The sequence below is a fragment of the Prionailurus viverrinus genome, chromosome A2 (genome assembly GCF_022837055.1).
Source record: "Prionailurus viverrinus isolate Anna chromosome A2, UM_Priviv_1.0, whole genome shotgun sequence".
Taxonomy (NCBI): Eukaryota; Metazoa; Chordata; class Mammalia; order Carnivora; family Felidae; genus Prionailurus; species Prionailurus viverrinus.
In genome coordinates this window covers 12,073,562-12,098,089 of record NC_062562.1, presented here as the reverse complement: position 1 = coordinate 12,098,089, position 24,528 = coordinate 12,073,562, and the positions used below count along the sequence as shown (strand labels likewise).

At 55.5% G+C, this 24,528-nt stretch overlaps 1 protein-coding gene and 1 long non-coding RNA gene across 8 annotated transcripts in view; one reads left to right on the top strand and one right to left on the bottom strand.

Annotated features, from left to right (window-relative positions):
- MYO9B (myosin IXB) overlaps positions 1 to 24,429 on the bottom strand; it is a 90,854-nt gene extending 66,425 nt beyond the window's left edge. For all 7 annotated transcript variants that reach the window (XM_047849572.1, XM_047849574.1, XM_047849576.1 and 4 more), the window contains exons 1-2: positions 24,331 to 24,429; positions 3,798 to 4,693 (exon numbers count right to left, since the gene is read on the bottom strand). In XM_047849572.1, coding sequence (XP_047705528.1) covers positions 3,798 to 4,637 — 840 coding nt within the window. In that variant the 5' untranslated portion in view covers positions 4,638 to 4,693; positions 24,331 to 24,429. The remainder of the gene's footprint in view (positions 1 to 3,797; positions 4,694 to 24,330) is intronic.
- LOC125160554 (uncharacterized) lies at positions 20,396 to 23,184 on the top strand. Its single transcript, XR_007150277.1, has 3 exons — positions 20,396 to 20,572; positions 21,205 to 21,325; positions 22,549 to 23,184. It is a non-coding gene; the product is annotated as an uncharacterized LOC125160554 (long non-coding RNA).
- Positions 24,430 to 24,528: the final 99 nt, after the last annotated feature.

Here is a 24,528-nt window from a genome sequence, read left to right as displayed (position 1 = left end):
GAGCTCCTAACCGCTGGGGAAACTTGGCCTTGCTGGCTCACACCGCCGAGGCTGGAGGGAGGCAGCAGGGCGGGGTCGGAGGCATCTGACTCATGAGGTGCAGACACCAGGCAAGGAGGGTGACTAACGGCCCTCGAAGAATGTGCCAGAATCCCTTGGGGCAACTGCAGGGGAAGAGCTCCCAGGACAACTGCTGCGCAAGGGCGGCCCTCAGAGAAGAAGGCAGCGAGGCTGACAGCTCTATGTCCAACAGGGGGTTGCTGTGGGTGGGCCTGTCTCCTAACCCGTCCGTGTGCTGAGCCCTGTGGACGTAGCCTTCTTTGGAAACGGGGTCTTTGCTGACGTAATTAGTTAGGGTGAGGTCATCCTGGAGTCGGGTGGGCCCCAAATCCAACGACTGGTGTCTTTATCAGAAGGGAAGGGCCACGTGACAACAGAGGCAGAGATTAGGGTGACGTGGCCACAAGCCAAGGAACGCCGGAGCCTCAGGCTCAGGAAGCTGGAAGAGGTGACGAAGGACCCTCTCCCAGAGCCTTGAGAGGGGCCGGGCCCTGCTGGACACCTTGCACTCAGACTTCCGTGAGAAAAAGGCTTCCGTTGTTTTAAGCCATCCGGGTTTGCGGTAACTTGTTACGGCAGCCGCGGGACCTCACCCCGGTGCCGGGGATGGTCCTCAGCTAGAAAAGGAAATGGCACCGTGACGTCACTCCTGCCTCTTCACTGTGTTGCGCTGAGACCTCGGGGCTTGGCGTCCACACCGAGCACGGGCAGATCTACCTGCCTGCCCGGTTCAGTGAGGGGTAAATGCTTGATTTGGCCAATGCTGCATCTGCCCTCTTGTTTACGTACTTAACTTCTAACACCGCCAGCGGCCTACTCCATTCTACCTGGGACCGCAGAGCCAGGCACTGCTGCTTTGGCCTGGGGTGCCTGTCGTGGCCACAGACTATCGCCACGAGGCCGCGGGATCACCGGGAGCTTCGCTGACGCTAAGTTCCAGAGCTGGGATGGAGCCAGACCGACCGATGGACGCCCTTCGTAGCTCCCACGTCACACGAACCCTCCCTGCAGCACACAGCGTCCCAAACGATCTGCTCGTCACTTCCCTATCACCTCCCTGTCCTCACTGCCTCTTGCCCTGGCCCTTTCTTGTGCCCTCCAGGCCCCAACACGCCAGGCTCAGTCTAGCCTCTGAGGCTTTGTGCTGGCCGTGCCCTCCGTCTAGATGCCGTGTGGCTCACCTGACCTCCTTCTGGGCCCAGCTCAGCACCACCTCTCACCTCCTGTCCCCTTAACCCTTCTTCCTTGGGCATGCCTGCCGTCCTGGCTGGCACTCAGCTCGCACACGAGGCCTGCTGTTTGTTTCGCTGCCTGCCGCCTCATTGCTGGGATGACCGCTCTGCGAGGGTAGGCTCTGTGTCGATTTGGGCACAGCCAAGTGCCTAGAACGGTGGCTGGCATGTGGCAGATGTGCGCGCAGAGTATTTGCAGAAAGAACAGATGATCCGAACAGAGGAGGCGACAACACGCGCAGGGTACACAGCTTTAAAAGGAAACACACACGCTGTGGCTGATCCCTCAGTAGTTTTTAAAACGCTTGCACAAAAACCGATGGCTGATCTCTATGTTACGTGTACAGGAGAAGAAACAGGCCGGCTATACGTGCTGGCACAGGGCCAGACTGTACAACCCCAATTAACTTCTTGCTGGTGATCTCGGACGTCGTCAGGGGGGAAGAGGAACCGAAATGTGTTTGGCAGGCGTAGGCTAGATGCGCTTTCAGTGAATTTGCATGGCAGCAAAGTGGCTGTGTCAGGCCTTAGGCTTGGCGGGGAGGGAGGATCAGCCAGAGGCTGGAGGTCAACACTTCAGGGTGGGTAGGCCCCCACCCCCCTACCCTGCGAAAGGAGGGTCTGGGGTCCTGTGGATGGACAGACTACAACACACCCAGATGGTGCGGTATTAGTCCGCAAGATGAAGAAACGAGCTCTTAAGCCACGAAGGAACCTCAAATGTGTGTTACTAAGTGAAAGAAGCTGGTCTGGAAAGGCTACGGCCAGTACGAATCCAACTCTATGGCATCTAGGAAAAGGCAAAGCTATGGAGCCAGTAAAGGGATCAGGGGCTGCCGGGGCTTGGGGGAGGGATGAGTAGGCCGGAGGACTTGAGGGCAGTGGAGTTACTCTGTATGACGGGGTATTGGCGCATAGTTGGTGACGCTGTGCCTTTCTCCAAACCCACAGAATACGCAACACCAAGAGTGAACCCCAGTGTAAATAATGGACTTGAGTTAATAACCGTATGTCAACACTGGCTCATCTACTACAACAAATGTAACATGCTAACGTAAGACGTTAATAACGGGGAAAGTGGGGGCGCCCGGGTGGACGGTTAAGCGTCTGACTTCGGCTCAGGTCATGATCTCCCGGTTCAGGGGGTCGGGCCCCACGTCGGGCTCTGTGCCGACAGCTCAGGGCCCGGAGCCTGCTTCGGATTCTGTGTCTCCTTCCCTCTGCCCCTCCCCTGCTCATGCTCTGTTGCTCTCTGTCTCTCAAAATAAATTAAAAAAAAAAAAATTTTTTTTTTCCAATTACAAGAAAAACATAATGGGGAAAGTGTGGAGAGTGAGGGGATAAGTGGGCATTCTCTGTACTGTCTGGCTCAATATTTCTATAAACCCAAACGCTCTAAGAAATAGAACTTCCATCGTTATATTTAATAAAACTTAATTATTTAGAAACACTTAATTCTGACACAATCTACTTAGAGGAAAAAAGAGCAGAGCCCTGAACTCCAAACCCACAGGCACAGACCCCCGGGCCCATGCGTTGTCCCAGCCCTCACCGGGTGACGAAAGTTACACCGTGATCTGAGACACGGATGCATCTGGCACCAAGACCCCAAGAGTGAGGGGTGCTGGGTGGTCCTTGCCACTGCCCCTGCATCCAGAGGGCTCAGTCACAATGATGCACCAATGGCTTCTGTGGGGTCTGGCCAATGGAGACATCGGATGGAGGGTGGAGGGGCCTTCCTCACCCACCGCCTTTATGGTGATGCCAGGAGGCCCCCTCTCTTGGCCTCACTGTCCTCTAGCCCCCCAGGCCCGCACCCTGCCTTGCCGGTTTCCTTCCGAACACAGGCTCCATTGCCGAAAACACCCTGTCATGAACTGTTCAGTTTGGACACGCCGTCCTTTTCTTTCTGGAACTGGAGTATAGATCACGGCCCGCCCGGTAGAGATTAACAGTGTATTAATCAGGCCCTTTATTCCCTACAAGCTGATGCTTTGATATCAGGAGGCCTGGCCGGCCCTGAAGGCACTGCCCCTCCCCTAGGCTAGCTAATTCTTGAGAGCAAAGGACTCACCCGTGAGCGTGCCTCGCCTAGGCAAGCCAACCATGCCAGGGCCCATGCCGCCACCACTTCTGTTACCAGGGCCACCTTCCCCCGCCCTGATCACCCCGGGGGGGCCGAGTACCAGGCAAGCAGCGCAGCCCCTACCTCCCGGAGCCCCCGGAATTCTCCAGCCTGGCTAATTCTAAGCCTGCCCATCCCGGCTCCCTCGTTGCTTCCCGTGAAAACCACAACAGAGACGGTGCCCATGGTTTCTCCTCGCTCCAGCCCCGGTGCTTCCCGGCGTGGCCCCGCGTGGCCGGCCGAGCCCCGCCCCCACCCCCCCCCCCCCCCGCCCCATTTCCAGGACACCCAGAGTATAAGAAACGGTCTTCTCCACGGCAGTGGTCCCGGCGCAGCTGGACGGGAGTTACACCCACGCGTTAGCAAGAGCGACACCTCACCTCCAGCACGGGGCCGGCGCCCAGGATGGTCCTCTCGACGCCGCTGGCGTAGCCCTTCTGGCTGAGCGCGGTGAGGCAGTGGATCAGGAAGTTGGTGCTCTGCGTCTTGCCCGAGCCGCTCTCGCCCGAGATCACGATGCACTGATTGACGTGCTTCCGGAGCATGGCGTAGTAGGCCACGTCGGCCAGCGCGAACACGTGCGGCTCCAGCTTGCCCAGCTGCTGGTTCTCGTACATCTTCACGTACTTGGGGTTGTAGATGGGGAGGAACTTGAAGGGATTGACGGCCACCAGGATGCTCCCCGCGTACGTGTAGATCTTCTGCTGTAGGAAGCGGTGCCTGAGGTTCTTCAGGAGGTTCTCCTCGGTCAGCTCGGGGAGGTTGCACAGGTCGTCAAAGTCCGCCTGCGGCCGGGGCAGGAGGCCGCGCTCCACCAGGCGCCGCGTGGCCGTGGCCTGGGACACCAGCTGCATGTGCACGTACTGGATGGTGCCGTCCGCGTTGCGCTCCTGCAGCAGGAAGTAGTAGCCGTCCTCCTGCGGGTGCTCGTCCTGGGCCCGCCGCGGCCACAGCAGCACGCGGTGCACGGGCGAGTCGTTGGCATCCAGCACCCACTCCTCCCCACCGGTCTCCTTCACCTCCACCAGCACGTAGCACTTGGTGCCATCCAGCTGGAGGCTGGCGATGGCATCCTGGATGACGTCGGACGTGGTGCTGTCCTTGGTGGCGGTCACGCGGCACGAGGCCTGGCTCTCGCTGGTGGCCAGCTGCGGGTAGATGTGCAGGTGGTAGGCCGCCTGCCCCCCGCGGCCGGAGCTGCCTGCCTCGTTCACACTCATCCTGCCGCTGGCCTGGCCTCAGCATGCCTCCCGGGCTCGGGGCGCGCGTCCTGGAGCTGGAAGGGAGAGGGTGGCACGGTCAGAGTGGTTGTGGTGGTGGGGGGGGGGGGGACACGGTCACCCAACCCTCGGCCGACAGTCTCAGACCCGCGGCCGGGATGGACTTCCCTGCCCCTAACAGGGCTCTCTCGAAAAGCAAGAAGGGGGCGCCTGGGTGGCTCAGCCGGTTGGAACGTCTGTCCGACTCTGACTCAGGTCACGATCTCGTGGGTTCGGGAGTTCCAGCCCCGCATCCGGCTCGCTGAAGCTGTCAGCGCTGAGCCCGCTTTGGATCCTCTGTCCCCCTCTCTCTCTGCCCCTCCCTCCCCTGCTCGCAGTCTCTCCAAAAAAAAGAAAAAAAAAAAAAGGCAAGAAGGGTAGAAGAGCCTCTGTCTGTCCTTAAATGTGACCCCTGATCCAAGGTTTGTGACTCTTGCAGAGTGACATCACCAGATTCCTGCCCCCCCATCCCCCAAGGTCAAACTCTTCCCCTAGAGTTTGCTTCATCCCGGCCCCTGTTCCTGCCCCCCACCCCAAGTCAGCATCTTAGACCCTCAAGTCTAATGGCCATAACTATCTCTCAGTTAAGCCCTTCTCGACCCACATCCTTCTTGGCCTCTCCTCTCTGATAGAACCTCCCCCAGAAGATCCCCAAGTTCCCCTGCGGGCCTTGGTTATGTCCCCAAAACACACGAGGGGCAGCAAGAGGCACGTTGGGTTGAGCAAGACCGAACCTGCCCCCAAACCTAGAGATTCCGAAACCCCACAGAGGAGGACTAAGGTGGCGAGAGCCCCCCAAAACTCATTTGAGAGAACTGCTCAGACTGCATTTGCTTCTAGAACCCACAACCTCACTCTAATCATGACAGTACCATCAGACACACCTAGGCAGATCAGGGGCATCCTACAGGCCACCTGGCCAGCCTTCCCCAAGACCACCGAGGTCTTAAGTGACACAGGAAAACGGAGGAACCATCCAGACAGGAGGAGACTGGGGACATGTGGCAACCACGTGCAGTGGGTTCCCTGGACAGGGTCCTCAACCAGACAGAGGACATGAATGGAAGGACTGGTGACATCCACATAACATCAGGAGGTTGGTTAAAAGCCGTGTACCAACGTCCATTTCTTAGTTGTATAAACACGCCCCGATAATGTAAGATATTTACATTTGGGGAAGCTGGGGGAGGGGCATAGGGGGCTCTTGTACTGTCTCTGCAACTTTTCCGTAGATCTAAAATAACTCCAATAGAAAAAGTTTATTTTTGAAAAACAAAACGAAACCTCACTTGCTTCTTCAGACATCGCAGGAAAAAGAGACCATGCAGCCAACGCTGGCAACAGTTCATTTTGTGTCTTGGAGCGAGAGGCACGCACGCAGCATGGGTCATGTGTGGGCTCGGTGTGTGCCACGTAAGCATAGCTGAGGATACAAAGATGAACCAGACCTTGGTTCAAAGCCCAGTGGGAGCAGCTGGTAGGCAAACAAATGTGAGTGCATCAGCCACGCCAGCAAGAAGTTACTATCCTCGAGAGCCAGAGAAGGCTTTAGCGGAGTGGCAACATCTAAGAGGGGTTCTGAAGGATGAAGAGGAGTTCGTTCGACAGGAAGGCAAAAAGAGGGAGAGGGGTATGGAAGGCCCGCCCCTTGTTTTTGGAAATAAAGTTTCATTGGAATGTAGTGCATTCGTTTACACATCATCTACAGTCGCTTTTGTTGTAACAATCGAACTGAATAGTTGTGAAAGCCTGTAACCTTGAGGCCCGGAAAGCCAAACATACTTATTTTCCAGTCCTTTACAGAAAAAGGTAACTGAAAACAACAACAACAACAACAACAACAACAACAACAAATAGAAAAGAAAAAGTTTGCTGACCTGTACCCTAGAAGGAAGCGTGACTCAGCACCCTGAGCTTCAGGGCCCGCTGGAGGCTGAGATGATTCGGACTCTGGGAAACCAAGTCCTGCAGCGTGTGGGCAGGGCAGGGGAAGGAGAGGCTAAACAAAACTATACATTACGAAGCTGTTACAATAGTTCACGTGGCCAGCTGTAGCTAGTGGCAACAGGTAGCAAGGTCCGGGGTGGGGGGAGGCGGGAATATTTATTTTTTCAAACTTTCTCCAAAATTAAGTAATTTTGGTGAAATTTTCTCCCAGTTTAACAAACGTCACATGTATGCTAACAAAACCTGGATTGTTCTTTATGCGGTATGTAGGTACCTGTGAACGTTTCTCCGTGTCATAAAATACACCTTGAAACATGATTTTTTTTTTTTTTTCATTTGAGAGAGAGCGAGCAGGGGAAGGACAGAGAGAGAGAGAGAGAGAGAGAGAGAGAGAGAGAACCTTAAGCAGGCCCTACGCTCACCGCAGAGCCTGCCACAGGGTTTGATCCCACAACCCTGGGAACCTCACCTGAGCCAAAATGAAGAGTCGGATGCTCAACCAACTGAGCCACCCAGGCGCCTGCAACATGATTTTTAATGATGTCGCTGTACATAGAGAAATTGTGAAGCGTGTGATTCTTCTGTTACCAACGGGCAGCTGGTTTCTGATTTCTTGGACACACATCTTTATGCGTAACTCTGAGCATCTCCCTGGGATTGATGCATTTATGCAGGGTTAGCAGATAAATAGATACCAACATCGCTCAGGGTTAACAGCCACAGTATACTGCAGAGGCTGTATTAGATTACGTGGCCCATCTAGTTTGGACCTCACTTGGCAATTTCTTTAGAAGTTAGTTATACAACTACCATGTGACCCAGCAGTTCCCTTCCTAGCAGTCACTCAAGAGAAATGAAGCAGATTCCCCTAGAGGGATTGGACACGAATGTGCTTTGTGGCATCTTTTCTAAGAGCTCCAAACTGGAAACAACCCGAAAGCTTATCGACCAGCAAATGGACAAACAAACCGGCCGCACAACGAAACGCGACTCGGCCACGAGGCGGGACCAACCTCTAATCCCAGCATGGAACGACACGGAACAATCTCAGGATCTGTGTCCTGAGAGAAAGAAAGAAGACAACCAAAAAAAATACGCACAGACCTAACAGTTCCGCTCCTAGGTACACACCTGAAAGAACTGAAAAGTAGGTGTTCAAAGAAATGCTCGTACACGCATGTTCACAGCAGCACGATTCACAAGAGCCGAAGGGTGGAAACGACCCAAGGGTCCAACAGCTGATGAGTGAACAGAATGTGGTCCATCCACACAGTGGAATACTACTCAGCCATAAAAAGGAACGAAGCCCTGATACATGCCACGATATGGATGAGCCTTGAAAACACTGTTGAAAGAAGCCAGACACGAAAGGCCGCACAGCGTATGATCCCATTTATTATTTTTATTTTTATTTTATTTTTTTTTGTATGAGCCCATTTAAGTGAAACATCCAGAGCAGCAAATCCATCGAGGCAGGAAGCAGATCGGTGGTTGCCAGAGGCCGGAGGCAGACAGGTGGAGGGAAGAGGAAGTGACTGCTAAAGGGGAGGGGGTTTCCTTTTAGGGAATGAAATTGTTCGGCAGCCAGAGAGAGGTGAAAGTTGCACAACACTGACGATATATTAACCACCACTGAATTGTACACTTCAAAATGGTGAATTCTACGTTATGTGAATTTCACCTCTGTAAAGGTTTTTTTTTTTTTTTAAGGTTATTTATCTTTAATCTCTACAGCCAACGTGGGGCTCAAACTCACAACCCCGAGATCAAGAGTCGTACGTTCTTCTGACTGAGCCAGTCAGGCGCCTGCAAATTCAATACAGTTGTAAAAAGAGTGTATACAGTATGATTCCACATATATATAATTCTAGAAAACGCAGACTATAGAGACAGAAAGTGGATCAGTGGCTGCTTGTGGGGGAGGGTGCAGGTTGGGACGACAAAGGAGCCCAGGGAGACTTTTGGGGTGATGAATGTGTTTACTATCTTGGTTGTGGTGGTGGGCTCATGAGTGTTTACATGTGCCACAACTCCCCAAATTGCACGCTTTAAAGAAGTGTAGTTTACAGTGTATCGGCTGCAGTTAATAAAGCTCTTTTTAAAATACATATATTGTTGCGGCCCCTGGCTGGCTCAGTCGGTTAGGTGTCCGACTTCGGCCCAGGTCATGATCTCACAGTCCGTGGGTTCGAGCTCCACGTCGGGCTCTGTGCTGACAGCTCAGAGCCTGCAGCCTGCTTCAGATTCTGTCTCTCTCTTCCTCTCTGCCCCACCCTAGCTCATGCTCTGTCTCTCTCTCTCAAAAATAAACATTAAAAAAATTAAAAAATATATATATTATTATTCAAGTTTATTTATTTTGACAGAGAGTGGGGGAGGGGCAGAGGGAGAGAGAATCCCAAGCAGGCTCCACAGTGTCAGGTTGGAGCCCGACTCGGGGCTTGAACTCACAAACTGTGAGATCATGGCCTGAGCCAAGACTGAGTTGGGCGCTTAACCGAGAGCCACCCAGGGGCTCCAATAACGCTCTAAAAATTACGTGCATTACAAAGGAACCCAGTCCCCCAGGAAAGCATCTTTTCAAAACTTCTTGCTTTCTTTCCAAAATGTCCAACCCGTGAGCCCCGTCACGGAGTTCCTCGGATGCCACAGTGGACAAGGGGTAGGGAACCTGTGTCAGGTGTTCAGAGTGCCAGCTGCCCTCCTGGCTGTCCCCCGACTGCAGGACATTTACAGGCAGCACCGCGCCCGCTGCGGGAGGTTGAGAGTGTACGAGCTTCCAGGTCGCGGATGTGCACCTTAATTGCAGCCACGCGAACGCACACACATGCTCATGAGCACACAACACGCGCAGACACGGACACACGTGGGCAGGCACACTCTTCCATACGGACACACCCACACACGTGCACACACACCCCAAAGCACATGCACAAGCACGGACACACCTGCGTGCAGTTTCATACGAACACTCCTACACACACACACACACACACACACACACACGGCACCTTAACGCAAACACGTGCACACACACACACACACACACACACACTCACAGAGCCAGGGCTTCAGACACAGCTGGCCCCTTCTGGCACTTGTGTAGACACAGCTGATGTGCGCCACAACTTTGGGGGGGGGGTCCGGCTCACGGACTCGGGGCTCTGGACTGTCTCACGTCCAAGTGCAGGGATGTGGATGGTGGGAAGGTCACACGGATGCACCTGCTTTCTCCTCCCAACAGACACTGACCTAGGTGAGGAGGCATCAGAGCCTGCCGATGTCACCTCGCTCTTGCTCGCGAGGCCTCCCTGCCCTGCCCTGGAGAGGGTCTGGTCAAAGCCAGAAGGGGCTAAGGGCCGCATGGCCGGCTGCCCTCAGTGCCACCCCCTGTCCTCCAGAGCCAGTCAATCACCAGGTGCCGTCACAGCCCCACAGGGGATGTTTGTAGCCCTGGGCCCCTTGGTGTGGGGAGCAGAAGACAACCGCATGCTCAGAGACTGGGGGCCATGCGGGCAGTCACAGGACCAGCTGATGTGTGCTCCACCCCTCCAGGCCAGGAGGAAGGAGATAAGACTCGCTCAGGGTAGCTGCTGACCACCAGGGCTGCAAGGAGGGGAGGGGTAACCAAAGAGTAGGGGAGCGCGGAACAGATAGCATCTGGGGCCCCTTGCAGGAGTCCCCACAGGGCCCACCTGCCCCACGCAGGCCCACCACATCCACGTCCTGGGAAACTCCTCTGCCTTGGACCTGTCTTGGGGCCCTCCCTGTCCAGCCTGGCCTCACCTGGCCCTTTTCCCCAAGGAGCCCGCACTCTCCTCCCCCCTCCCCCCCCCGTCCCTTCCCCGGTCATCTGGGGCAGGACCCTCCCATTGAAATGGCTCATGTGCCTGAAAACCAAAGACACTAATAAACCCTTTTCCAGCTTAGGGAAAAGCCTGGTTGCCTCCTCACTTCCACGTGACTTGGAGCTAGCCCTTCCTACTCCCACCTGTCCCTCAAGCCACCATCCCCCCCCTTGCCCCCCACTGTAAAAATCGCGGTGCCTCTCCCCAAAGATGCCACCGAGCTCCCACCGGTCACATCGGCTGGCCACTGGCTTCTCCTGGTTCTGCTCGCTTGCTCTGCAGCCCCCGGGGATGGAGGCATCATCTGCACCTGCTCTTGTGCAGGGGACCCCCCTGGGGCCCGTCCACTCTGCTGCATGCTCCTAGGGGCCACACTCCACCCCCAGCCCACCACAGCCACCTCTCCTGGGCCCCAAACACCCAGAAGGCTTGTTCCCTACCCCCCCCCACCACCACCCTCACATCCTCCCTGACCACATCCTGACTGCTGTCACCGTGTCCCCAGAACTGTCCTCTTCTCACCAGCCAATCAGGAGGGGCCCCCTGGCAGCACTGGTCTAGGTGTGCGTGTCCCAGCACAGAGTCCCTCGAAGGCACCCCACGGCCAGCCCTCAGAGCCCCTGGTCATCGGGCCTGATTCAACATGGCCACCTGTTGGTTTCTGGAAACACTCCAGCCACTGCCCACCCAACCAGAACCTTGCAGGGCTTCTCCAGGCCAATCAGGGACACGCTGCCCAAAGCCCCTGACCCCCAGCAGAAAGCCTAGTTCTCCTGGCCTGGGCTGTTTTCCTGCGAGACACCAGCCCCGCCTTCACCACAGGCCTGGAGGGCCAGCCATCCACCCGCTCCCAGGCACCCTGCCCCCTCTTTCCTTCATCTGTACCTCAGATGAGGGGCTCGCCCCACCCCGGGGGGCTGTCCTTGTCCCCTCAGGTCAGAAGGCTCCTTGAGCCCCTCCACCGGCTCTAGGACGGCTCTGCTCTCAGGGCAAAATCTCAGGGTGCACTGTGTCCCCAACAACAGAAGCACAGACCAAGAGTTCCCTTGTTCCTCCGTGTGCTGTATCATTTGCCCTACAACACCGCGCTGGTCGGATTCGCTCTGCGTTCTCGCTTCGACGGCCCCCGATCCGATCCATTCCGCCCCAGCGACTTCCCGAGAGCCTCACCCAGGCGAGAGTATGGGTATGGGGTAATACGAGGGTGCTTGCCTCACAGCTTCCTCGCTGGCACCAAGTGTTAATATTTTTCTCAACCCACAGGCATCAGTGGGCACAAAAGAGCATCTTGTCATTGACATTCCTTTGGCTGTCAGGCGGGGCTTCAAAAAAAATTTTGTGTCGTGAGCAACTATTTTTCTGTTTCTGTTAAGTTGCTCACGTCCTTTGTCCATTTTGCTTGTTTTTTTTTTTTTTTTTTTCCTCCTGCTCATTGCTTTGGAACAGCTCTTTGTATAGGAAGGGTATTGATGGTTTGTCAGGGTCAAGGGCACTTGGCTTCCACTTCCGGTGTTTTGGGGATACAAATGTTGTATTTTCCAGGCAGTGGGTCATTTCTTTCATGTCTGTTGCCTCGTCCTCTCCCAGGTCTGATTAACGTGGAATCGTACTTTTTGTCTGTACCCCTCTCCTTCCCTGGACTTCTTCTTTACGTTGAAACTCTCATCCATCTGGAAATTCTTTGGGTGGTGTGGGAGTTTTCCTAGGGCCGCTGTGATAAAGTACTACAGACGAGATGGTTTAAAACAACAGAAATTCATTGTCTCACGTTTCTGGATGAGTCCAAAATCAAGGTGTTGGCAGGCAGGGCTGGCTCCTTCTGGAAGCTCTGAGGGAGAATCCTTCCCATGCTTCCCCCCCAGCTTCTGGCAGCTTCTGCCAACTCTTAGCGTTCCTTGGCTTGTATGTGCATCACTCTGATCTCCTCATCCATCATCACGTGGTCCTTTCCTGTCTCTGCGTCCTCTCCTCTTCTTCTAGAGATGCCGGTTACTGGATTCAAGATGAGTTCATCCTGAAACCTTTAACTTATTATATCTGCCAAGACCTTATTTCCCATCGAGGCCACGTTCTGAGAGGTCCCAGGTGGATATGAATTTGTGGGGGACACCAGTCAACCCAGAATAGTGTGGGAGGTGAAATGGGGATCCAGATGATCTCTTTCCTTAAAGAATCCTCTCCCTTGACCAGGGAGTCTCTTTAGTTTGTTAAATACAGTATATGAATTGTTTGACATGCGTGGGTCTGCTTCCGGGCTGTCAATGCCTGTGAGGTGCCATGTTGTTTTGATGAACACAGCTCCAAGGGACATTCTTAAATGATGACATCTCTCTTGGAGGGGGTAGGCCATTTTCTCTGGCTTCTGATCGCGCCTTCCTCACTGAGTCTTAATGGAGCCTGAGATCTGGAAGTTGGTCACGCTGTGGCTTGAAGGTCCTGGTCACAAGTGGATATGAAACCTGTGCCCCAAGAATCTCCAGCCTGTGCCCAGAACGAAAGGAAGTACGTCTGGGGCTGAGGGAGGGGGGACGGCTCAGCCAACCGGCGACCGCAGGCTGCAGCTATGCTGGGGGCAGCAGGTCCCGAAAACTTGCGTGTTCACCCTTACTCTGAACCGTAACGCCGTTCTACCCTCCAGGTGACGCTCACTGAAGCACTCACAAGTGTGAGAAGGGGGACGTGAGACCCATCTCTCTGCACTGATTCAATCTGTCTACCCGGGCCTTCACGGGAGAGATGTGCCCTCATCACCGGATGGAAATCGAGCTGCCAGGTGAGAAAACTGGCCCCTGGAAGAGCCAAATGGTGGAAGCAAAATGCCCGTCGAAGCATGAGTGGAGAAATAAAATGTGGTCTATTCAGCCGGTGGAATATTACTCAGCCATGAACAGGAACAAGCACTGGCATGCACTACAACGTGGGTGGGCCTTACGAACGTCGTGCTCAGTGAAAGAAGCCAGACACAAAAGGCCACACGTTGTGAGATTCCATCTACGTGAAATGTCCAGAACAGGCAAACCCATAGAGACAGCAGAAGGCAGAGCGGCAGGTGCCAGGGGCCAAGGGAGGGATGCTTCCTTCCGGGGGAGATGGAAATGGTCCACAACTAGACAGAGGTGGGGGTTGCACAACATGTCCACTCGATGCAGCTAACGCGAATCCTCATGTTATGTGCACTTTACCACAGTTAAGAGAGATTCCTGCTGAAAAACCCGAGCCGTGGAAAATTAAAGGGCTTTGCAAACACCACACGGGGTATACTTTCTGCACTGTGAAAAGACGTGGACCTCAATTCAGGGCCTTTCTCTTATGTTCTTGGAGGAAGGAGGTGCAGGCAAAGTGGCGGGGGGGTGGGCACACAACCAAAACTCAGGGCCTGATTGGGGGCCGGGGGAGTGGGACAAATGTGAATGAGCTGCTCTGAAGGCCCGGCCAAGGCCCCGTGCTCAAAAATGCAAGGTTCTGCCTATCAGCTTGGCGAATAATTCAGAATTTACTGGAAAATAAGGCGGACAGGGCCTCCAGAAAGTGTAGTGTAGCTGCTTCGTTTATATAAGGCCATAATTTGCAGCCACATGTTTATCAGATGAAATCACTCTCCAGCTAAAAGGAGAAGGCCAGCATTACAGCAGGATCATTTAGGAAACGCCACTTAACAACTCTGGGCGCCTCCATTTTCCAATGCTCGCTTCCTGGAGCCTGTGGAGGCTTTTTAAGAAGAGATGATCACGTGAAATTATCTTCAAGATGGACACGCTGAGAAACAGGCACAAACTGAGCATATTTCTCAGGTGTGGCGGCTCGGAGCTGGAGGATGGCTTAAGGTTTATGTAGGCGTGATGTGGCCACAAGCCGAGGAACGCCAGGAAGCTCCCAGAAGCTGGAAGAGGCAGGGAAGGATCCCCCTGTCCCCCTGGCCTCTGGATCCTTTGCAGGAAGCAGGTCCCCACTGATGTCTGGATTCTGGACTTCTGGACTCCAGAACTTCAAGAGAATAAATTCCTCAATTTTTTTTAATGTTTATTTATTTTTGAGAGAGAGACAGAGACTAAGCAGGGGAAGAACAGAGAGAGAGTGACTCAGAATCTGAAGCAGGCTGCAGGCTCTGAGCTGTCAGCACAGAGCCCAACGCAGGGCTCGAACCCACAAATGTGAGATCATGACCTAAGCCAAAGTAGGACGCTTAACTGACTGGGCCACCCACGCACCCCATTAGTTTTTTTTTAATGTTTATTCATTTTTGAGAGACGGAGCACAAGTGGGGGAGAGGCAGAGAGAGAGGGAGACACAGAAGCTGAAGCAGGCTCCAGGCTCTGAGCTGTCAGCACAGAGCTCAACACGGGGCTCGAACCCTCGAACTGTGAGATCATGACCTGAGCCGAAGTCAGACGTTTAACTGACTAAGCCACCCAGGCAGCCCAAGAGAATACATTTCTATTCTTTAAGCCACTGGGTTTGTGGTACCTCAGACCACAGTTTACGGCAGCCCCAGAACACGAATCCAGGTGCCCAGGGCAGAAGATACCAGACGCTCCGAGCAAGGCCCTGATCCAGAAGGACCACTGCCTTTCTTCCGTCTGCTCTGAATACCCCCTCCCCGGCCCCCCCCAGAAGCCCATCCCAAATGCTCTCTCACAACTGTCCCTTTCTTCCCTAAGTCCTGCGCTCCAACCTTCCAGTCTGGACCAACCGGTCTGAGCCCTGGAGAGAGCCCCTCCCTCAGGCATATGCTGGGGCAGCATGTTCTATTCTATTGGTTCAGCTGCCCTCGGGGCTGACACAGGCTGTTTGGTCTCCCTGGGGTCTGTGACTACCTCTCCCACCCCCTCTGAAAAAGAACAGGCTGTCTTTTTCCAATGTCCCCGCTCGTCAACAAGTGTTTCTCCAGACGTGGATATGCAGAGGTGAAGGAGGCCAAAGGGCTCTGGCCTTTAGGGAGGCTGATGACAAACCAACCTATGAGCAAAGAGGCATTTCCAACAGGGACAGCTCTCGGGAAAGGAAAAATCCCGCGTGGTATTACACCAGTGGTTCTCACCCAAGGGCAATGCTGCGCTGCCCCAGTGGACCTCCCCTCCGATTGGAGGCTGGAGACGTTTTGGTCGCCACCGCTGGGGGAGGGGGGAGGTACCAGGGCATGTGGTGGATGGAGGCCAGGGATGCCGCTCAACATCCTACCGTGTACAGGATGGCCCCCACCGTGAAGAATGATCCGGCCCCCGGACGTCAGCAGTGCGGCCACGGGGACAGAAACTGAGCAGGGCAGGGTGGTCATCCTGGATGAACCAGGAGGCAGAGAAGCACTCATCGGAGATGGTTGCTGATGCCTGTGCAGTGGGAGGGGGCACACAGACTGAGCTCCTGGGGAGGGCCGCCTAGGCGAGGGCGGTGAGCGCCAAGGGCAGGGGCAGCTGGGGCTGGTCTCAGAACAAGGAGACCAGTGTGGCCAGCAGGGCTGAGGCTGGAGGGGGAAGGGCCGAGGTCAGGAAGGTCAGATCCCGCAGGGCCTTGCGAACGTGGGACGGGACGGATGGAGTTTCAATTTTCATGCAAGTCTGATGGGGAGCCTGGCTGGTTGGAAGCAGTGAGAACCAGGACAAGAGTGACATCTGGAAGGGGTCAGCTAGGCTGTATGTGGCAGGTGGACTGTGGGATGGGGGCGGCGGCGGGGGGGTTGTTGTTGGTCCACAGCTCCAGCAGGTGTCTGGGGCTAGGAGGGAGGGGATTGCTGGTGGCTGTGGTCGGGCCATAGCCTGACACAGGACAGTTCCGGTTACAGGGGGAAGTAAGACAGGCTTTCAAGGTCCTGTGGGGACCCGCGCTTCAGATCCTTCCCTGGTGACCAGTGGGCTCCCTAAATGGAGACTCGGAAGGCTCCCAGGGAAGAAGGTTGAGATGGGACGAAGAGACCCCTTTGGGGGTCCCTCTCCAAATCACACAGTCCCCCTGCCGCCATGCCCAGGCAGAAACACACAAAAGCCCTGCTTGAGACCTTGGCTGAGAGGCCCCTGGAAAAGGAGGGGTCGCACCCTGCCCCACTCTGCTCTTAAAGACAGTCTGGATCCTCACGGACCTCAGGCGGGGCTCGAAGGGCTTCTGTGCCAGCCCCTCACAAGGGACAGAGCGGGCCCACTCCTCGGCCTAAGTGCCCCGTACGGGTCAGCCACCTGGGCCCGTGGGAATCCCCTGCCTCGGGGCCAAGTCCCTGTGGAGCCCCCTGTCGCAGTGGGGACACTCTGCCTGGGGAGCAAGTCCTGCCCCACTGGTGGCCCACAGAGCCATTAGCCTCCGGGAACCTGGAACAAAGCAGCTCCTCACTTAACCTCTCCAAAGACTCAGACGAGCTGTGGTTGTCCCCTCAAAATCCACATCGCCTGCCACCAGGAGCCCCGCGTGGCTGTGGTTTCTTCAACGACACACGCCCTTCGACTCGATCCTTCCGGCGGCCCACTGGTTTTCGCTTCAAAATGGCATTTTGTTCTGATAAAACTCTTCCTTTGAACACGACTTACTGGCGTAGAATCCACAGATCACGCGGCTCACGCCTTGGGAGCGCCTGGGACAGCAGTCTGTACTATGGTCAGACGCCTGCCATCACCACCCCATCCGCTTCAGAACATTCCCACCCGAGAGAGAGACCACGGATCCTCTGTCCTGCCAACAAGAACCTGGAGCCCCATCCTTGTTTTCTGTTCCCATGCAACTGGCTTCGTTACTGATCACCAACCGCACTGGCCCCTCCCTGTGTGTGGCCGCAGGGCGGGCAGCCTCCAGAGTCGCCTCCTCTCCTCCACCTGTGACCCAGGGCCTCGTGGCCTTCATCTGGGCAAGGGCTCCTCCTGGTCACAAAGTCCATCCCCTGGCCCAGTTTCTGCCGTGATGATCCTGGTTACACTTCTGGACCCAGTGAGATGTCCCAGGCAGCCCACAGCCCAGGGTTTTGCCTTGTCAGCATCTTTGGCGACAGCCCCCACCTGGCTCCCCTCCCAGCCTATCTACGCATCACCACAGGGCAGGGGCAAAGGTGTCCCTGTGGGCCAGTCACAGGTTTGACACACAGTGTCTCAGCCACCTCTTCTTGCCCTGGAGCTCAGCATTCTTTCAGACCCTCCTCTCTCCCAGGCCAAGGGTGGCCCCGGGGGACATCTGGCAATAACAGGAGACATACCTTTGTGATTGTTCCCACCCGGGGAAGGGGGAACTGGCATCCAGGGGGGTAGAGACCAGGGATGCTGCCCGGTACCCTACAAGGCACAGAACAGTCCCCACCACCGAGAATGACCCGGCCCTACATGTCAGCAGTGCTGAGGTCAAGAAACACTGTGTTCATCAGTTGGAAAAAATTATTGATTTACGTCCCTAACTCATAGACACACCAGAATAAATTCCTGGGGACTTAGATGGTACAAGCCAGGGTGATCCCTCCTAAGGATCGCTTTTTGCTGAATGATTTTCAGATCTTCCAGAAACTTTTTTTGTCTAATTATCTATGGCAACGGGCTGGTCCCAAAGTCATTTTGGTTCAGCAACAGAGTCGTTTTTAGATCCCCCTCCCGTGACCATGGCAACAACGGGGCCAGATTCCCTCCTGGCGTCTGTGAGATACCTCCTCTCTCCCTCCCCACTTGGTGCATTTACATGAACGCAGCATCCTAGGACCTCTATTAATTAACTGAAGTTAATTAATGTGTTAATTTTTTTTTGAGAGAGAGAGAGAGAGAGATGGAGAGTGAGCCAGGGAGGGGCAGAGAGAGAGGGAGACAAATCCCAAGATGTGGGCCTCAAACTCGCGAACCGTGAGATCACGACCTGAGACGAAATCAAGAGTAGATGCTTAACCAACTGAGCCACCCAGGCACCCCTAGTAACATAATGACAGGACGCGAAGTCTCCTAGACTCCACAGAACCCCTCAACCAATGGTTCTCATTCTGGGGTTGACTTTTCTCTGAGGGGACACCTGGCAATATGTGGAAACATTTTAGCTTATCACGACTCGGGGGGTGGGAGGGTTGCTCCACATCCAGTGGGTGGACAGACCAGGGATGCTGTTCAACACGCACGGGACAGTCCCCACCACAGAGAAGGACCCAGCTCAGGTGTCCCCAATACCGAGGCTGAGAAAATGTGCTTTAAATAAGAGCAAAGTTCACACGCTTTGGGGTGTCCCCAGGGCCTCCCAGGCACAGCAGACATCAGCGAGATTCCAAGCCCAAGTTCACCTACTGCACAATATTCAGAACGAGGGAGCGAGAGCGAGCCGGCCTTGTCGGGGGACCACGCCAGCTGCGGGGGCCTACGGACACCTGCCCCAGCCCGTTCAGGCTCCTTTCTCTACCTGACACCCCATCCCTTAGCTTCCGTGCCTTCATCTTGGCTCCCTGCTGAGCCAGCAGGCAGACTCCTCCTCGGGGACCACCTAGGGGAGACACGGGCTTCCCAAGGGCCTACGGGCTGGGCTCGCCTCTTGCACTTTTTTTGTGCCACCTGTTCTCCCACTAGCTCCTGATAAATAGCATCTCCACACGTAGGCGAGGATCCCAGGGATCTTCCCAAGCAGTGGCCGGAGACCCTGCGCACCAGGAAATGAAAGCCCCGGGAGCATCCCAGAAACCTGAGAAGCGACATCTCAAATGTCACCCCTCCACTCCCTCTGTCCCACCCATCCTAGGACGGGATGGAGATGCTCAGAGAGACGAGCAGGAGGACCGGGGCAAAGCCCCGGCGGGCCTGCCGCTGACACACTGCTCTGACTACACTTGCAAGGATGCGGTGGCATCGGCCTCCGAGGGAGACGACCTTTGCCAGGGCTTGCTGGGGGAAGCTCTCGTGTATCCCTCTTCCTCCGCCAACAAGCCCTGACCGACCGGGTCACAAGCTCGCCGGGTGCTGGGCGCCTCTCCGCGGGCATGACTCCTGACATCTGCACTCGGGGGAAAGAGGCAAGGGCTGTTCTGCTCTCACGGTAACCCTGAAAGCCAGCTCTGCACCTGCCTCGTTAACCCTTTTTGCTGAATGATTTTCAGACCTTCCGGAAACTTTTATCAAATCAGCTATGGCAGCGGCTGGTCCCAAAGTCATTTTGGTTCATTAACAGAGTCGCTCTTAGATCCCCCTCCTGTGACCGTAGCCAACACTGAGGCCAGAGACCTCCGTGCGCCCCCGATCACAAATCTTCGCCAGCCCCCAGGTGGGCACGCAGTCTCCCAGGCCTGGTTCTAAATACACCCCTGGTAAAGTCCCACGAGATCCGCTCTTCCCGAGCCGGGTCCTTGTCTGTCTACTGTCACCCCAAACGTAAGGACGTGTGCGAGATCTGGAAGATTCCTAATGGGATGCTTCCAAACTTGATGAGGCCAACTTGGCTACCTCCCTTAAAACGTTTCTTTAAATGAGTGAGACGCAACAAGATGAACTCTACCGGTGTGATTGTTCGTCCAAAATTGCTTCACTAAATAAAGACGAAATTTGTCCCTTACCCAGTGTTACGGGCTGAAGTGGGTCCCACCCACCTCCGCACCCCAATTCCTCATGTTGAAGCCCTACTCCCCCGTGCTCCAGAATGCGACTGGAGTCGGAGATAGAGTCTTTAAAGAGATGGTTAAGTTAAAATGAAGTTATTAGGGTGGGCCTGATCCAACAGGACTCCTGTCCTGACAAGAGGAGATTAGGACACAGACACAGAAGGAAGAAACCAACCGTGCCAACACCTTGATCTTGGGCTTCTGGCTTCCAGATCTGCGAGACAATGCATTTCTGTTGCTCGAGCAGCCTGGTCTGTGGTTCTTTGTCACAGTGGCCCTGGGAGATTCGTACACCCAGCAGAGACAGAAATGAAATGCCTGTAGCTGAGTCCCCTCTCGCACATGCAACCCTGCTGAAGCAGGGCAGAGCTAGGGTATAAACGAATGAGTCAGACCTGGACAGCTTATTCATTGCTCCGACTAACCCGCAGGCCGAACCCTTGAATCACTACTTTATTTATCATCAGCCACGGGCTCAGAAAGTCTCGACGAGGAAATGAGTAGAACCCAAACTCATCGGCTGTGTCTCTGAGACGTGCCTAATCGCCGAGGCCCCTTCTGGGCCAAACTGCAAAGAGGTAGAGTGACAGGGCCCGTCGGGGACCCGGCGGTGCTCAGACAGAGCCCTTTGTTCTGCTATGCTGTCCGTCCGGAGGAGGGCAGAGAGAAGGGCCTGTCTTGCTCTGCGGGGAGGCCGAGCAGGGGCTGCCTGGCACAGTTGGTCAGGGATGCTGGGCATACAAAGGGCTGGTGGATGGGGACTGGTGGGGGAGGGCAATGTTCAGAAGGGGTCGGGCGGCCCCAGAACGTGCTGTTTCCTCCCGTGGAGTTAAAGCAGCTATGGCATGGCTGGGGAACAGGCAGAGAAGGACGCACAAAGAGCAAAAGCTAGAGAGTCTGTGCTTGAGGACGTTCCGGCGTCTGGGGCCAAGAGCCACGCTGATCTGGGGCCACCTCCAAAGTCGCTCTCGAGAAGAGAATCTAATACCTCTAATCTCGGAAGAAAACCAGTAGTTCGTTCTGAGATGAGGGACGGTTCCTGCAGAAATCCAGGTCAGTTGTAAGACAAAGAGAAAGACAACGGCATCTGCTGTCCCAGTAAGCGAAGATGGCCCTGGCTCGCCTCTTGGTCCTCCTCCGCTGTCCATTCTTGGGGCACGCTGCCTAACTCCCCCTCAGTCCTTTCCCAACCGTGTCTCCTTTTTATCAGGACTCTAGATTAAGAACTGACCAGATGGCAGAATTCAGTTGCTGGCCGCTCTACCCCACGCCTGCCCTTGGCTGCCGTTCCCTGGGAGCAGATCAAACACCAAAGAGTCACCGAGGCAAAGGTAGGCCTGGGGCAATAACCAGATGTCACCCCAGAGCGGTGGTTCTTGAGCCCCAAGAAACCCACAGCCACATCTGGTGGGCACAACTTGAGGGGTATTATTGACCTCTAGTGGGCGGAGACCAAGGATGCTGCTTGCTATCCCTGTAATGCGTGGGATTACAGCAAAAAATAACCCAGCCCCAAATGTCAATGGTGCTGCAGCTGAGAAACATGCTCTAGCAATTTGGTCTTTGCCAGTTGGAGGTTTCTAATGACCCTTCATGTTTCTGGAAAGCCCAGGGGACCATCTCTGAGGTCGCCACTTGCCTGAGCTTCAGTTTCCACACTGAGAAAAGAGGAACCCAGACCGCTTACGGCTGGTTGGCAGAATAAAAGAGATGGGTATAAAAGCTTCCGACACAGAAGATGCTCAATAAAGAGCAGAGCTGTGCAGGGATCTGCTCATGCAATTCCCTCTTCCTGGCTTGATTGAACACCTCCATATCCTTCGAGGCCTGGCTTGGACCCTGCCACTTCTTCCAAGGAAACCTGCCAGAACTCCTCAAGCCCCAAAGCTTGCATTGCTTATCCCTGATTCTGTCTTCACAACTTCCTGCGCCACCTCTGTTGCTGCACTGACCACGCACTCTGAATTTCATCATTCCTCGGGGAGGGAGAACACTAGAATGTCCCTCCTCCAGGGCATGAGGGCTCATCTCTGTCCCTGGGGCCTAGCCCCCAGTGCTGGAAGGATCAGCCCTGGCTTAACTGAACTCTAAGCTCACCCAAGACACAACTTTGGGGGGGGGGCAGACAAGGAAAGGGAAGTGGCAAGTTAACAAGCCCCTGTTGGGGACAGAAAACAGACCCCACAGCCAAACAGAAAGGGGACATTCCCAAGTCTCCACCCTCTTCTCCAAGCCAGAGGCCTGGAACCGAGAGAGGGTCTCAGGGACGACTTCCAACCAGAAAGATGCAGCTGAAGCTCGGGGAACAGGTGTAACGTGCAAAAGCAAAGGTGGAATTTGTGGAATTTTCCATGTGGAAGATAAAGGAGCAGTAAAAAGATCGTCTTTTGGATACAAACCATACAATGGAAAGTTGAACAAAACTGGGATCACTGAAGTCAGGGGCTGCATAAAATACGAGGGGGCTGTATGCCAGAGACACGAAGGTTATCGAAAAGGGCTTGGGTTTTAAGGTTGAGAAATGCTGATTGAGGCCAATCCATTCATTTTGCAGGTGAAGACACAGACAAAGAGACTTGACCAAGGTCAGGACCCCAGACACAGGACCCTCCGTGAAAGCCTGCCTGGCTGTGCTCCAGGGAGACAACGACCAGGGCCATGCAACCAGAAGATTCCAGTCCTGTTCATTGGGGAGGGGGGGGGGGGCATCCTGGCCAGGGCAAGCCCACACTGAATGTCTGTAGAAGGCATGACTTTGGGCTCTGACAATGTGTCCTGGGGCAAGCAAGGCCAAAAGCTACCTTCCATAAGGGCCAGAACATTCTGGAAGTAAAGGGAGCAGATATCTCTCTGTGGCCCTCTTTACATTCCATCTACCCAGATTCATCTCCTGAATGAGCTATAAACCCAGACTCCCCAGCCCGTCTGGCAGATGCCGGACAAGGATCCCCCACAGTTGGGAAAGAAGAGAAATTAATGCTGATTAAAACCGCCCAGTGCAAGGCCCTTGCCAGAGCCGGCCCATCGGACGATGAAACAACTTCCCAGCTCAGATGCCCAAGGGGCCCCCCCACTGCTCCTGGATGCCTTAAGAGACTGGAGCCTCCAAGGCCAGAATACACCTCAGAAAGGTAGGAGCTGGGACCCTCCACCTGCAAGACACAATGTCCCCACCAGCTCCCACCTCAGACAAAGAGGTGTGAGTGAGAGAGGCTTTCCCTTAAAGTCCCCTAGCCTACAGGGCGCCAGGGAGAGAAGGGAGAGGAGGGAGCGCATGTGGGCTGGCTGCTGCTGGCTGCCGCCGTGGCTGCCCTGCCTCTCCCCGGCTGTGAGCTCAGCCGCCGCCGGGGGACAGATTTCCTGTATGTCGTTTTACCCATTTAAGTCCAAGGATGCAACTCCGAGGAGGTGGTGACAGCTTAGCACACGCGTTCCCTCCCCCCTAAACCCAGTTCCGGGCCCCCAACGAGGTCCGGAGTCTCCTTCTTTGCTCCCTGGGACCCCAGGGCTCCAGCCAGCCCTGTCTTAGGAGAGTGGTGTGGTTTTCCAAATACCAGAACACCAGCCTAGAGGGCACTGGGACTCGCTCTGGTTACCCAGTGGTTGGGGATGAAGTCGGGAAATAGGAGAATCCAGAGAGAAAGGGGACCCCCCAAATGATATGGGCTGCACCTCAATGTCTGTACAGGGCCACTCTTGTCCTTTCCTCTCCTATCCCCCCCACCCCAACTGGCTCTCAGTTCTTGCCACAGTTTTTTCCCCCTCTCCCATCCCCCATTTCCTCCCTCCCCATTCCGCCGGCCTCCACACCAGGGAGTTCAGACCTCCAGGATTTGAGCACCCACTGAATCCCAGGCGCCTCCTTCCCCCAGGAACCATTCCCTACCCCGTCCACCGAAGGCAGACGGTCCCAGGCCGTCCTACACCGTTTCCCTCAATCGCATCTCAGCTGTCCCCCCACCGGCCTTGCCCCACGTCCCCAGCCTGGGCCTCTCAACCCCGCCTCCTTGCCTCCCCGCTCCTAGCCCCGTTTCCTGCGACCCCCCAACTACCACTAAAGCCACGTCCTCCAGAGAAGCTGCTCAAAGCCACAAGACCTGCTCCCTCCCCATCCGTAAACTCCCTCACCAGGCCCTTCCCATCAACTTTCTCCTCAACCATCCCGCTCCCACCCCATCGCCAGCAACCCCTTCACGACCCCCAAGCTCGTTCCCGCTCCCTCGACTCCTGCCTTCGCGCCTCCTCCCGTTAATCCCCAGCTCCGTATCCTCCAAGGAAGCCCGCCAATGCGAGCCTGGAGATCGAGCCCCCAAAACCCGCGGCCGCCGCCACTCACCTTGGCCTCGGCCGCCGCGCGCCGCCGGTCCCGGGCCGGGTCCCCGCCCGGCCGCCCGCCCGACCGACCGCCCACCACTGGTCGGGCCGCTCCGCCCCGCCGCGCCCGCCGCTCCCCCGCGCGCTCCCGCTTCCGGGTTTCGGAGGGGCGGGGCTGGGGCGTGACGCCAGAGCGCCGCAGGGCGGAGCGTCCCGAAGA